Source organism: Oncorhynchus mykiss, chromosome 23 (genome assembly GCF_013265735.2).
Source record: "Oncorhynchus mykiss isolate Arlee chromosome 23, USDA_OmykA_1.1, whole genome shotgun sequence".
Lineage (NCBI taxonomy): Eukaryota > Metazoa > Chordata > Actinopteri > Salmoniformes > Salmonidae > Oncorhynchus > Oncorhynchus mykiss.
The window spans coordinates 45069474-45085179 of record NC_048587.1 but is presented as its reverse complement, the minus strand read 5'-3'; the positions used below and the strand labels follow the sequence as shown (position 1 = coordinate 45085179).

The following is a 15706-nucleotide window of genomic DNA, read 5'->3' as shown; positions in this document are numbered from 1 at the left end:
GTGCAGCTCAGTTTCCACCTCATTTTGTGGGCAGTGTGCACATAGCCTGTCTTCTTATCAGAACTCAGGATAAGACCCAGATGCTAGAGTCACAGATGTTTATTGACCCAAACAGGGGGAAAGCAAAAGATAGGTCAAAGGCAGGCAGGCTCGGGGTCAGGACAGGCAGAGGTTCGTAAACAGGTCAGAGTCAGGCAGGTACTGAACGGCAGGCAGGCCCGGGGTCAGGACAGGCAGAGGTTCGTAAACAGGTCAGAGTCAGGCAGGTATAGAACAGCAGGCAGGCCCGGGGTCAGGACAGGCAGAGGTTCGTAAACAGGTCAGAGTCAGGCAGGTACAGAACGGCAGGCAGGCTCGGGGTCAGGACAGGCAGAATGGTCAGAATCTGCAAAACTCTGTCAATTCAATTAAATTCAAAGGGCTTTATTGGCATGGGAAACATGTGTTAACATCACCAAAGCAAGTGAGGTAGATAATATACAAAGGTGAAATAAACAATACAAATTAACAGTAAACATTACACATACAGAAGTTTCAAAACAATATCAATCTGTCTCTCTATGTCTCTCTCTGACTCTCTGTCTCTCTATGTCTCTCTCTGGCTCTCTCTGACTCTCTGCCTCTCTCTGACTCTCTCTGACTCTCTGTCTCTTTCTGACTCTTTTATCTCTCTCCCTGTCTCTCCCTGTCTCTCTCTGTCTCTCTCTGACTCTCTATGTCTCTCTCTGACTCTCTCTGACTCTCTCTGTCTCTCTCTGTCTCTCTCTGACTCTCTCTCACTCTCTATGACTCTCTCTGACTCTCTCTGACTCTCTCTGTCTCTCTCTGTCTCTCTCTGTCTCTCTCTGACTTTCTGGGTCTCTCTGACTCTCTCTGTCGCTCTCTGACTCTCTCTGACTCTCTCTCTCTATCTGTCTCTCTGTGTCTCTCTCTGACTCTCTGGGTCTCTCTCTGACTCTCTCTGACTCTCTCTGTCTCTCCACCATTACAGCTGTCGTGTAAAATTGCCATATTCAGTGGAGCCATTATCTTAGGTCTGTCCCACTGTGTGTAATGCACGAAACCAATCAGAGAAGGAAGAAGGAGATGCTTTAAAATAGACCCTGGACACTCAGAGACGCTGTTACAGACAGACACTTTGTTACAGTCTGTTACAGACAGACACTCTGTCACAGACAGACACTGTTACAGACAGACACTCAGTTACAGACAGACACTCTGTTACAGACAGAGACTCTGTTACAGACAGACACTGTTACAGACAGACACTGTTACAGACAGACACTCTGTTACAGACAGACACTGTTACAGACAGACACTCTGTTACAGACAGACACTCAGTTACAGACAGACACTCTGTTACAGACAGAGACTCTGTTACAGAAAGAGACTGTTACAGACAGAGACACTGTTACAGACAGACACTCTGTTACAGACAGACACTGTTACAGACAGAGACTCTGTTACAGACAGACACTCTGTTACAGACAGACACTGTTACAGACAGACACTCTGTTACAGACAGACACTGTTACAGACAGACACTCTGTTACAGACAGACACTCAGTTACAGACAGAGACTCTGTTACAAACAGACACTCTGTTACAGACAGACACTGTTACAGACAGGCACTCTGTTACAGACAGACACTATGTTACAGACAGACACTATGTTACAGACAGACACTGTTACAGACATCGACTCTGTTACAGACAGACACTGTTACAGACAGACACTCTGTTACAGACAGACACTGTTACAGACAGACACTTTGTTACAGACATACACTCTGTTACAGACAGACACTCTGTTACAGACAGACACTCTGTTTCAGACAGAGACTCTGTTTCAGACAGACACTGTTACAGACAGACACTTTGTTACAGACATACACTCTGTTACAGACAGACACTCTGTTACAGACAGACACTCTGTTTCAGACAGACACTCTGTTACAGACAGACACTATGTTACAGACAGACACTGTTACAGACATCGACTCTGTTACAGACAGACACTGTTACAGACAGACACTCTGTTACAGACAGACACTGTTACAGACAGACACTTTGTTACAGACATACACTCTGTTACAGACAGACACTGTTACAGACAGACACTCTGTTACAGACAGACACTGTTACAGACAGACACTTTGTTACAGACATACACTCTGTTACAGACAGACACTGTTACAGACAGACACTCTGTTACAGACAGACACTATGTTACAGACAGACACTGTTACAGACAGACACTCTGTTACAGACAGACACTGTTACAGACAGACACTTTGTTACAGACATACACTTTGTTACAGACAGACACTCTGTTACAGACAGACACTCTGTTTCAGACAGAGACTCTGTTTCAGACATCGACTCTGTTACAGACATCGACTGTGTTTCATACAGAGACTGTTACAGACATCGACTCTGTTTCAGACTGACACTGTTACAGACATCGACTCTGTTACAAACATCAACTGTGTTTCAGACAGCGACTCTCTTTCAGACATCGACTCTGTTACAGACATCGACTGTGTTTCATACAGACACTGTTACAGACATCGACTCTGTTTCAGACAGACACTGTTACAGACATCGACTCTGTTTCAGACTGACACTGTTACAGACATCGACTCTGTTTCAGACTGACACTGTTACAGACATCGACTCTGTTACAAACATCAACTGTGTTTCAGACAGCGACTCTCTTTCAGACATCGACTCTGTTACAGACATCGACTCTGTTTCAGACAGACACTGTTACAGACATCGACTGTGTTACAGACAGACACTATGTTACAGACAGACACTCTGTTACAGACAGACACTGTTACAGACATCGACTCTGTTACAGACAGACACTCTGTTACAGACAGACACTGTTACAGACAGACACTCTGTTACAGACAGAGACTCTGTTTCAGACATCGACTCTGTTACAAACATCGACTGTGTTTCAGACAGCGACTCTGTTTCATACAGACACTGTTACAGACATTGACTGTGTTTCAGACAGACACTGTTACAGACATCGACTCTGTTACAGACAGACACTATGTTACAGACAGACACTCTGTTACAGACAGACACTGTTACAGACATCGACTGTGTTTCAGACAGAGACTCTGTTTCAGACAGACATTGTTACAGACATCGACTGTGTTTCAGACAGAGACTCTGTTTCAGACAGACATTGTTACAGACATCGACTGTGTTACAGACAGACACTGTTACAGACAGACACTCTGTTACAGACAGACACTGTTACAGACAGACACTTTGTTACAGACATACACTCTGTTACAGACAGACACTCTGTTACAGACAGACACTCTGTTTCAGACAGAGACTCTGTTTCAGACAGACACTGTTACAGACAGACACTTTGTTACAGACATACACTCTGTTACAGACAGACACTCTGTTACAGACAGACACTCTGTTTCAGACAGACACTCTGTTACAGACAGACACTATGTTACAGACAGACACTGTTACAGACATCGACTCTGTTACAGACAGACACTGTTACAGACAGACACTCTGTTACAGACAGACACTGTTACAGACAGACACTTTGTTACAGACATACACTCTGTTACAGACAGACACTGTTACAGACAGACACTCTGTTACAGACAGACACTGTTACAGACAGACACTTTGTTACAGACATACACTCTGTTACAGACAGACACTGTTACAGACAGACACTCTGTTACAGACAGACACTATGTTACAGACAGACACTGTTACAGACAGACACTCTGTTACAGACAGACACTGTTACAGACAGACACTTTGTTACAGACATACACTTTGTTACAGACAGACACTCTGTTACAGACAGACACTCTGTTTCAGACAGAGACTCTGTTTCAGACATCGACTCTGTTACAGACATCGACTGTGTTTCATACAGAGACTGTTACAGACATCGACTCTGTTTCAGACTGACACTGTTACAGACATCGACTCTGTTACAAACATCAACTGTGTTTCAGACAGCGACTCTCTTTCAGACATCGACTCTGTTACAGACATCGACTGTGTTTCATACAGACACTGTTACAGACATCGACTCTGTTTCAGACAGACACTGTTACAGACATCGACTCTGTTTCAGACTGACACTGTTACAGACAGACACTTTGTTACAGACATACACTCTGTTACAGACAGACACTGTTACAGACAGACACTCTGTTACAGACAGACACTATGTTACAGACAGACACTGTTACAGACAGACACTCTGTTACAGACAGACACTGTTACAGACAGACACTTTGTTACAGACATACACTTTGTTACAGACAGACACTCTGTTACAGACAGACACTCTGTTTCAGACAGAGACTCTGTTTCAGACATCGACTCTGTTACAGACATCGACTGTGTTTCATACAGAGACTGTTACAGACATCGACTCTGTTTCAGACTGACACTGTTACAGACATCGACTCTGTTACAAACATCAACTGTGTTTCAGACAGCGACTCTCTTTCAGACATCGACTCTGTTACAGACATCGACTGTGTTTCATACAGACACTGTTACAGACATCGACTCTGTTTCAGACAGACACTGTTACAGACATCGACTCTGTTTCAGACTGACACTGTTACAGACATCGACTCTGTTTCAGACTGACACTGTTACAGACATCGACTCTCTTACAAACATCAACTGTGTTTCAGACAGCGACTCTCTTTCAGACATCGACTCTGTTACAGACATCGACTCTGTTTCAGACAGACACTGTTACAGACATCGACTGTGTTACAGACAGACACTATGTTACAGACAGACACTCTGTTACAGACAGACACTGTTACAGACATCGACTCTGTTACAGACAGACACTCTGTTACAGACAGACACTGTTACAGACAGACACTCTGTTACAGACAGAGACTCTGTTTCAGACATCGACTCTGTTACAAACATCGACTGTGTTTCAGACAGCGACTCTGTTTCATACAGACACTGTTACAGACATTGACTGTGTTTCAGACAGACACTGTTACAGACATCGACTCTGTTACAGACAGACACTATGTTACAGACAGACACTCTGTTACAGACAGACACTGTTACAGACATCGACTGTGTTTCAGACAGAGACTCTGTTTCAGACAGACATTGTTACAGACATCGACTGTGTTTCAGACAGAGACTCTGTTTCAGACAGACATTGTTACAGACATCGACTGTGTTTCAGACAGAGACTCTGTTTCAGACAGACACTGTTACAGACATCGACTGTGTTTCAGACAGACACTGTTACAGACATCGACTGTGTTTCAGACTGAAACTGTTACAGACATCGACTCTGTTACAGACAGACACTGTTACAGACAGACACTGTTACAGACAGACACTCTGTTACAGACAGAGACTCTGTTTCAGACATCGACTCTGTTACAAACATCGACTGTGTTTCAGACAGCGACTCTGTTTCATACAGACACTGTTACAGACATTGACTGTGTTTCAGACAGACACTGTTACAGACATCGACTCTGTTACAGACAGACACTATGTTACAGACAGACACTCTGTTACAGACAGACACTGTTACAGACATCGACTGTGTTTCAGACAGAGACTCTGTTTCAGACAGACATTGTTACAGACATCGACTGTGTTTCAGACAGAGACTTGTTTCAGACAGACATTGTTACAGACATCGACTGTGTTTCAGACAGCGACTCTGTTTCATACAGACACTGTTACAGACATTGACTGTGTTTCAGACAGACACTGTTACAGACATCGACTCTGTTACAGACAGACACTCTGTTACAGACAGACACTGTTACAGACATCGACTGTGTTTCAGACAGAGACTCTGTTTCAGACAGACATTGTTACAGACATCGACTGTGTTTCAGACAGAGACTCTGTTTCAGACAGACATTGTTACAGACATCGACTGTGTTTCAGACAGAGACTCTGTTTCAGACAGACATTGTTACAGACATCGACTGTGTTTCAGACAGAGACTCTGTTTCAGACAGACATTGTTACAGACATCGACTGTGTTTCAGACAGAGACTCTGTTTCAGACAGACTTTGTTACAGACATTGACTGTGTTTCAGACAGACACTGTTACAGACATCGACTGTGTTTCAGACTGAAACTGTTACAGACATTGACTGTGTTTCAGACAGACACTGTTACAGACATCGACTCTGTTACAGACAGACACTGTGTTTCAGACAGAGACTCTGTTTCAGACAGACATTGTTACAGACATCGACTGTGTTTCAGACAGCGACTCTGTTTCAGACAGACACTGTTACAGACATTGACTGTGTTTCAGACAGAGACTGTTACAGACATCGACTCTGTTTCAGACAGACACTGTTACAGACATTGACTGTGTTTCAGACAGACACTGTTACAGACATCGACTCTGTTACAGACAGACACTGTGTTTCAGACAGAGACTCTGTTTCAGACAGACATTGTTACAGACATCGACTGTGTTTCAGACAGAGACTCTGTTTCAGACAGACATTGTTACAGACATCGACTGTGTTTCAGACAGAGACTCTGTTTCAGACAGACATTGTTACAGACATCGACGGTGTTTCAGACAGAGACTCTGTTTCAGACAGACTTTGTTACAGACATTGACTGTGTTTCAGACAGACACTGTTACAGACATCGACTGTGTTTCAGACTGAAACTGTTACAGACATTGACTCTGTTACAAACATCGACTGTGTTTCAGACAGAGACTCTGTTTCAGACAGACTTTGTTACAGACATTGACTGTGTTTCAGACAGACACTGTTTCAGACAGCGACTCTGTTTCAGACAGACACTGTTACAGACATAGACTTTTGTGACAAAGCTCTTCTCTGTGAGGTTGTCTGTGTCATGCTGAGATAATACTTCCTGAAATCAAGGGAAATGACATACTGTACATATTACAGACTAAGACTACTGTATTAAAAGGGAACATTACAGAACATCGTAGTAGTTCATTAGATAATATAATGTCATGTGTTTGTGTATTTCATGCCTGCTTGCTTTATGGAGAGGGTGCTGTATTGTACAATAGGAAGGAGAGTGATGGTGGAGAGGGTGCTGTATTGTACAATAGAAAGGAGAGTGATGGTGGAGTAGGTGCTGTATTGTACAATAGGAAGGAGAGTGATGGTGGAGAGGGTGCTGTATTGTACAATAGGAAGGTAGATAGGAGAGTGATGGTGGAGAGGGTGCTGTAATGTACAATATGAAGGTAGATAGGAGAGTGATGGTGGAGAGGGTGCTGTATTGTACAATAGGAAGGTAGATAGGAGAGTGATGGTGGAGAGGGTGCTGTATTGTACAATAGGAAGGAGAGTGATGGCGGAGAGGGTGTTGTATTGTACAATAGGAATGAGAGTGATGGTGGAGAGGGTGCTGTATTGTACAATAGGAAGGTAGATAGGAGAGTGATGGTGGAGAGGGTGTTGTATTGTACAATAGGAAGGTAGATAGGAGAGTGATGGTGGAGAGGGTGCTGTATTGTACAATAGGAAGGTAGATAGGAGAGTGATGGTGGAGAGGGTGCTGTATTGTACAATAGGAAGGTAGATAGGAGAGTGATGGTGGAGAGGGTGTTGTATTGTACAATAGGAAGGAGAGTGATGGTGGAGAGGGTGCTGTATTGTACAATAGGAAGGTAGATAGGAGAGTGATGGTGGAGAGGGTGCTGTATTGTACAATAGGAAGGTAGATAGGAGAGTGATGGTGGAGAGGGTGCTGTATTGTACAATAGGAGGGTAGATAGGAGAGTGATGGTGAAGAGGGTGCTGTATTGTACAATAGGAAGGTAGATAGGAGAGTGATGGTGGAGAGGGTGCTGTATTGTACAATAGGAAGGTAGATAGGAGAGTGATGGTGGAGAGGGTGCTGTATTGTACAATAGGAAGGAGAATGATGGTGGAGAGGGTTCTGTATTGTACAATAGGAAGGTAGATAGGAGAGTGATGGTGGAGAGGGTGCTGTATTGTACAATAGGAGGATAGATAGGAGAGTGATGGTGGAGAGGGTGCTGTATTGTACAATAGGAAGGTAGATAGGAGAGTGATGGTGGAGAGGGTGCTGTATTGTACAATAGGAAGGAGAGTGATGGTGGAGAGGGTGCTGTATTGTACAATAGGAAGGTAGATAGGAGAGTGATGGTGGAGAGGGTGCTGTATTGTACAATAGGAAGGAGAGTGATGGTGGAGAGGGTGCTGTATTGTACAATAGGAAGGTAGATAGGAGAGTGATGGTGGAGAGGGTGTTGTATTGTACAATAGGAAGGAGAGTGATGGTGGAGAGGGTGTTGTATTGTACAATAGGAAGGTAGATAGGAGAGTGATGGTGGAGAGGGTGCTGTATTGTACAATAGGAAGATAGATAGGAGAGTGATGGTGGAGAGGGTGCTGTATTGTACAATAGGAAGGTAGATAGGAAAGTGATGGTGGAGAGGGTGTTGTATTGTACAATAGGAAGGAGAGTGATGGTGGAGAGGGTGCTGTATTGTACAATAGGAAGGTAGATAGGAGAGTGATGGTGGAGAGGGTGTTGTATTGTACAATAGGAAGGTAGATAGGAGAGTGATGGTGGAGAGGGTGTTGTATTGTACAATAGGAAGGTAGATAGGAGAGTGATGGTGGAGAGGGTGTTGTATTGTACAATAGGAAGGAGAGTGATGGTGGAGAGGGTGCTGTATTGTACAATAGGAAGGTAGATAGGAGAGTGATGGTGGAGAGGGTGTTGTATTGTACAATAGGAAGGAGAGTGATGGTGGAGAGGGTGTTGTATTGTACAATAGGAAGGTAGATAGGAGAGTGATGGTGGAGAGGTGTTCATGTGATTGTGTATTAGTGCAGACATTATTCCAGTCGTATGTATTCAGTGTATTCACCATTGTAAGACAGGGATTTATATTTCAATCTTTTCAGCTTGAAAAAAAATAATGTGTTTTTTGATCTTGAATTGTTGATGAGCGGTTGAGTGCTTTCACAAAGTATTTACACCCCTTGACTTTTTCCACATTTTGTTGTGTTACAGTCTGCATGTATGGATTACATTTAGATGTTGTGTCCCTGGTCTAAACACAATACCCCATAATGTCAAAATGGTTTTCTTAGTGATAATGTGTTTTACAAGTCACTTAATAAGTTGCATGGACTCACTCTGTGTGCAATAATAGTGGTTAACATATTTTTTTAATGACAACCTCATCGCTGTACCCCACACACACAATCATCTATAAGGTCCCTCACTCGAGCAGTGACTTTCTAACACAGATTCAGCCACAAAGACCAGGGAGGTTTTACAATGCCTAGCAGAGAAGCGCACCTACTGGTAGATAGGTAAAACAGTTATAAACATACATTGAATATCCCTTTGACCATGGTGCAGTTATTATTACACTTTGGATGGTGTATCAATACACCCAGTCACTACAACGATACAGGCGTGCGTCCTAACTCATTTGTCGGAAAGAAAGGAAACTAGCTCACTGATTTCACCATGAGGCCAATGGTGACTTTAAAACAGTTAGGGTTTAATGGCTGCGATAGGAGAAAACTGAGGATGGATCAACAACATTGTAGTTACTCCACAAAACTAACCTACATGACAGAGTGAACAGGAAGAAGCCTGTACAGAATACAAATATTACAAAACATGCATCCTGTTTTCAATAAGGCACTTAAGTAAAACTGCTAAATATTTGGCAAATAAATTAACTTTTTGTCCTGAATACAAAGTGTATGTTTGGGACAAATCCAATACAACACATTACTGAGTACCACTCTCCATATTTTCAAGCATGGTGGTGGCTGCATCATGTTATGGGTATGCTTGTCATCTGCAAGGATTAGGGAGTTTTTTAGCTTAACAATAAACTGAATAGAGTTTAGCACAGGCAAAATCTTAGCGGTAAACCTAGTTCAGTCTGCTTTCCAACAGACACTGGGAGACAAATTCACCTTTCAGCAGGACATTAACCTAAAACACAAGGCCAAATATACACTGGAGTTGCTTACCAAGACGACATTGAATGTTCCTGAGTGGCCTAGTTACAGTTTTGACTTAAATCTATGGCAAGACTTGAAAATGGCTCTCTAGCAATGATCAACAACCAACTTGACAGAACTTGAAGAATTGAAACAAATAATAATTTGAAAATATTGTACAATCCAGGTGTGCAAAGCTCTTAGAGACTTACACAGAAAGACTCACAGCTGTAATCACTGCCAAAGATATCTCTAACATTTATTGACTCGGTGTCACGCCTGCTCCCGCTCTCCCTCTATGGCGCTTGATTGCGCTAGGCTGCCCTTCGTACGCACACCTTTCACCATAATTACGCGCAGCTGCGCTCATTGGAGACTCCTTGCCTTTGATTTTGTATTTATTTTCTATTTTATTTTTGTACCCCTTTTTCTCCCCAATCTCGTGGTGTCAAATTGGTAGTTACAGTCTTGTCTCAGGAGAGGCGAAGGTCGAAAGCCGTGCGTCCTCCAAAACACAACACAACCAAGCCGCACTGCTTCTTGACACAATGCCCACTTATCACAGAAGCCAGTCGCACCAATGTGTCGGAGGAAACACCGTACACCTGGCGACCGTGTCAGCGGGCACTGCGTCCGGCCCGCCTCAAGACTCCTTCCCTTTGTTGATTGCCCTGTCTATTTCTGTCTGTTCCTCTGTTGGTTCCCTGTGTCAGCATTGGGGTCGTTATTTTTCCCCTGTCCAGACGCTGTTCCTGTTCTGTTTCATGTCCGTTGTTCATTAAATGTTCTCCCTATACCTGCTTCTTGTCTACCAGCGTCGCTCCTTACACTCAGGGATGTGAATTAATTTGATGAGCTTCGTCATTATGGGGTATTTTATGTAGATGGGTGAGAAAAAATATATGAATTTCATGCTATAACACAACAAAATGTGGAATAAGTCAAGGGGTATGAATACTTTCTGAAGGCATGGTAGCAACCCACACAGGCAAAAATTCATAACAATAAATGAGACATAAGGAAATGAATATACAGAGAGTTTAGTTATTCAAAAAGGATATGCTGACATTTGCAGGGTGCAATTTGAATTATCCATAGCAAAATCCCTCCAAAGTGTTCAGCTTGAGAGGATAACTACAGTGATTATGAATTAGAAGCACAACTTACTAGCAGCACTCATAGTGTAAAATAAATGACAGTCAGTGGTTAGTGAGTTCTGAATCCCTGAGGTAGTTCATAAGAGCAAAGTACTGGGTCAAAGGATACCTATAGCTGCACGTTTTTGTCTATAGTTTGAGAATAAGTACCTTTTTAGTTGTACTTTATGGTGCTGGGGATATATTGAATGTATCCTACCAAAGGAAATGCTCTCATTCAGATATTATCTCCAAAATGTGATGTAATGTAGTGTAATATAGTGTAATATTCACTAAAAGCCTGCTCAGTAGTAGACCCCACTCCTGCCACCAGTGGGGCATGGGTTGTGTCCCAAATGGCATCCTACTCTCTATATAGTGCACTACATTTTAACCAGAGTCCTATGGGCCCTGGACAAAAGTAGTGTGCTGCATAGGGAATAGGGTGCCATTTGGAAGACGGACCTAGGCTGGTATTCTGTACTGGGGAGCCAGCTAATTGGCTAATAGGATATTCTGAACTGTGCTTATGGTTTGATTGTGGCTCCCTGGTGTAAAACGTTATCATTGGTTCCTCAATTGTTGATTTTGTCCCTTTAGTAGCTCTTGTGGGATCTGTTGGTCCTGATGGTCTGGATAGCAACAGTGGAATAATGGAATGATTTATTTATTTTTCTTTCTGTGCAGATCGAACGTGTTATCTTCTGTGTCTTCCTGGAGGCGGACTACAGGATCTACAAGGAAAAAATCCTTCAAGTCTTCCAAGGTGCGTCTGATTCTGTTTCCATTATGCCATGGAATGTAGTGTCCCTGTCCTTCCTAAGTTTATCTGGGGTTATAAAGCAACATAATGTAGTGTCCCTGTCCTTCCTGAGTTTACCTGGGGTTATAAAGCAGCATAATGTAGTGTCCCTGTCCTTCCTGAGTTTACCTGGGGCTATAAAGCAGCATAATGTAGTGTCCCTGTCCTTCCTGAGTTTACCTGGGGCTATAAAGCAACATAATGTAGTGTCCCTGTCCTTCCTGAGTTTATCTGGGGCTATAAAGCAACATAGTGTAGTGTCCCTGTCCTTCCTGAGTTTATCTGGGGCTATAAAGCAGCATAATGTAGTGTCCCTGTCCTTCCTGAGTTTATCTGGGGCTATAAAGCAACATAATGTAGTGTCCCTGTCCTTCCTGAGTTTATCTGGGGCTATAAAGCAACATAATGTAGTGTCCCTGTCCTTCCTGAGTTTATCTGGGGCTATAAAGCAACATAATGTAGTGTCCCTGTCCTTCCTGAGTTTATCTGGGGCTATAAAGCAACATAATGTAGTGTCCCTGTCCTTCCTGAGTTTATCTGGGGCTATAAAGCAGCATAATGTAGTGTCCCTGTCCTTCCTGAGTTTACCTGGGGCTATAAAGCAGCATAATGTAGTGTCCCTGTCCTTCCTGAGTTTATCTGGGGCTATAAAGCAACATAATGTAGTGTCCCTGTCCTTCCTGAGTTTATCTGGGGCTATAAAGCAACATAATGTAGTGTCCCTGTCCTTCCTGAGTTTATCTGGGGCTATAAAGCAACATAATGTAGTGTCCCTGTCCTTCCTGAGTTTATCTGGGGCTATAAAGCAACATAATGTAGTGTCTCTGTCCTTCCTGAGTTTATCTGGGGCTATAAAGCAACATAATGTAGTGTCCCTGTCCTTCCTGAGTTTACCTGGGGCTATAAAGCAACATAATGTAGTGTCTCTGTCCTTCCTGAGTTTATCTGGGGCTATAAAGCAACATAATGTAGTGTCCCTGTCCTTCCTGAGTTTATCTGGGGCTATAAAGCAGCATAATGTAGTGTCCCTGTCCTTCCTGAGTTTACCTGGGGCTATAAAGCAACATAATGTAGTGTCCCTGTCCTTCCTGAGTTTATCTGGGGCTATAAAGCAACATAATGTAGTGTCCCTGTCCTTCCTGAGTTTACCTGGGGCTATAAAGCAACATAATGTAGTGTCCCTGTCCTTCCTGAGTTTACCTGGGGCTATAAAGCAACATAATGTAGTGTCCCTGTCCTTCCTGAGTTTATCTGGGGCTATAAAGCAACATAGTGTAGTGTCCCTGTCCTTCCTGAGTTTATCTGGGGTTATAAAGCAGCATAATGTAGTGTCCCTGTCCTTCCTGAGTTTATCTGGGGTTATAAAGCAGCATAATGTAGTGTCCCTGTCCTTCCTGAGTTTATCTGGGGCTATAAAGCAGCATAATGTAGTGTCCCTGTCCTTCCTGAGTTTATCTGGGGCTATAAAGCAACATAGTATAGTGTCCCTGTCCTTCCTGAGTTTATCTGGGGCTATAAAGCAGCATAATGTAGTGTCCCTGTCCTTCCTGAGTTTATCTGGGGCTATAAAGCAGCATAATGTAGTGTCCCTGTCCTTCCTGAGTTTATCTGGGGCTATAAAGCAACATAGTGTAGTGTCCCTGTCCTTCCTGAGTTTACCTGGGGCTATAAAGCAACTTAATGTAGTGTCCCTGTCCTTCCTGAGTTTACCTGGGGCTATAAAGCAGCATAATGTAGTGTCCCTGTCCTTCCTGAGTTTATCTGGGGTTATAAAGCAACATAATGTAGTGTCCCTGTCCTTCCTGAGTTTATCTGGGGTTATAAAGCAACATAATGTAGTGTCCCTGTCCTTCATGAGTTTATCTGGGGCTATAAAGCAACATAATGTAGTGTCCCTGTCCTTCCTGAGTTTACCTGGGGCTATAAAGCAACATAATGTAGTGTCCCTGTCCTTCCTGAGTTTACCTGGGGCTATAAAGCAACATAATGTAGTGTCCCTGTCCTTCCTGAGTTTACCTGGGGCTATAAAGCAACATACTGTAGTGTCCCTGTCCTTCCTGAGTTTACCTGGGGCTATAAAGCAACATAATGTAGTGTCCCTGTCCTTCCTGAGTTTACCTGGGGCTATAAAGCAACTTAATGTAGTGTCCCTGTCCTTCCTGAGTTTACCTGGGGTTATAAAGCAACATAATGTAGTGTCCCTGTCCTTCCTGAGTTTACCTGGGGCTATAAAGCAACATAATGTAGTGTCCTTGTCCTTCCTGAGTTTATCTGGGGCTATAAAGCAACATAATGTAGTGTCCCTGTCCTTCCTGAGTTTACCTGGGGCTATAAAGCAACATAATGTAGTGTCCCTGTCCTTCCTGAGTTTATCTGGGGCTATAAAGCAACATTATGTAGTGTCCCTGTCCTTCCTGAGTTTATCTGGGGCTATAAAGCAGCATAATGTAGTGTCCCTGTCCTTCCTGAGTTTACCTGGGGCTATAAAGCAACATAATGTAGTGTCCCTGTCCTTCCTGAGTTTATCTGGGGCTATAAAGCAACTTAATGTAGTGTCCCTGTCCTTCCTGAGTTTACCTGGGGCTATAAAGCAACATAATGTAGTGTCCCTGTCCTTCCTGAGTTTATCTGGGGTTATAAAGCAACATAATGTAGTGTCCCTGTCCTTCCTGAGTTTATCTGGGGCTATAAAGCAACATAATGTAGTGTCCCTGTCCTTCCTGAGTTTATCTGGGGCTATAAAGCAACATTATGTAGTGTCCCTGTCCTTCCTGAGTTTATCTGGGGCTATAAAGCAACATAATGTAGTGTCCCTGTCCTTCCTGAGTTTATCTGGGGCTATAAAGCAACATAATGTAGTGTCCCTGTCCTTCCTGAGTTTATCTGGGGCTATAAAGCAACATTATGTAGTGTCCCTGTCCTTCCTGAGTTTATCTGGGGCTATAAAGCAACATAATGTAGTGTCCCTGTCCTTCCTGAGTTTACCTGGGGCTATAAAGCAACATAATGTAGTGTCCCTGTCCTTCCTGAGTTTACCTGGGGCTATAAAGCAACATAATGTAGTGTCCCTGTCCTTCCTGAGTTTACCTGGGGCTATAAAGCAACATAATGTAGTGTCCCTGTCCTTCCTGAGTTTATCTGGGGCTATAAAGCAACATAGTGTAGTGTCCCTGTCCTTCCTGAGTTTATCTGGGGCTATAAAGCAGCATAATGTAGTGTCCCTGTCCTTCCTGAGTTTACCTGGGGCTATAAAGCAACATAATGTAGTGTCCCTGTCCTTCCTGAGTTTATCTGGGGTTATAAAGCAACATAATGTAGTGTCCCTGTCCTTCCTGAGTTTATCTGGGGCTATAAAGCAACATAATGTAGTGTCCCTGTCCTTCCTGAGTTTACCTGGGGCTATAAAGCAACATAATGTAGTGTCCCTGTCCTTCCTGAGTTTACCTGGGGCTATAAAGCAACATAATGTAGTGTCCCTGTCCTTCCTGAGTTTACCTGGGGTTATAAAGCAGCATAATGTAGTGTCCCTGTCCTTCCTGAGTATACCTGGGGCTATAAAGCAACTTAATGTAGTGTCCCTGTCCTTCATGAGTTTATCTGGGGCTATAAAGCAGCATAATGTAGTGTCCCTGTCCTTCCTGAGTTTACCTGGGGCTATAAAGCAACTTAATGTAGTGTCCCTGTCCTTCCTGAGTTTACCTGGGGCTATAAAGCAACATAATGTAGTGTCCCTGTCCTTCCTGAG

General features: G+C 43.3%; 1 protein-coding gene across 2 annotated transcripts in view; it reads left to right on the top strand.

Annotated features, from left to right (window-relative positions):
- The window catches only part of macrod2 (mono-ADP ribosylhydrolase 2), a 1190608-nt gene that overhangs the window by 1081756 nt on the left and 93146 nt on the right, over positions 1-15706 (top strand). For both annotated transcript variants that reach the window (XM_036960545.1, XM_036960544.1), the window contains exon 9: positions 11847-11925. In XM_036960545.1, coding sequence (XP_036816440.1) covers positions 11847-11925 — 79 coding nt within the window. The remainder of the gene's footprint in view (positions 1-11846; positions 11926-15706) is intronic.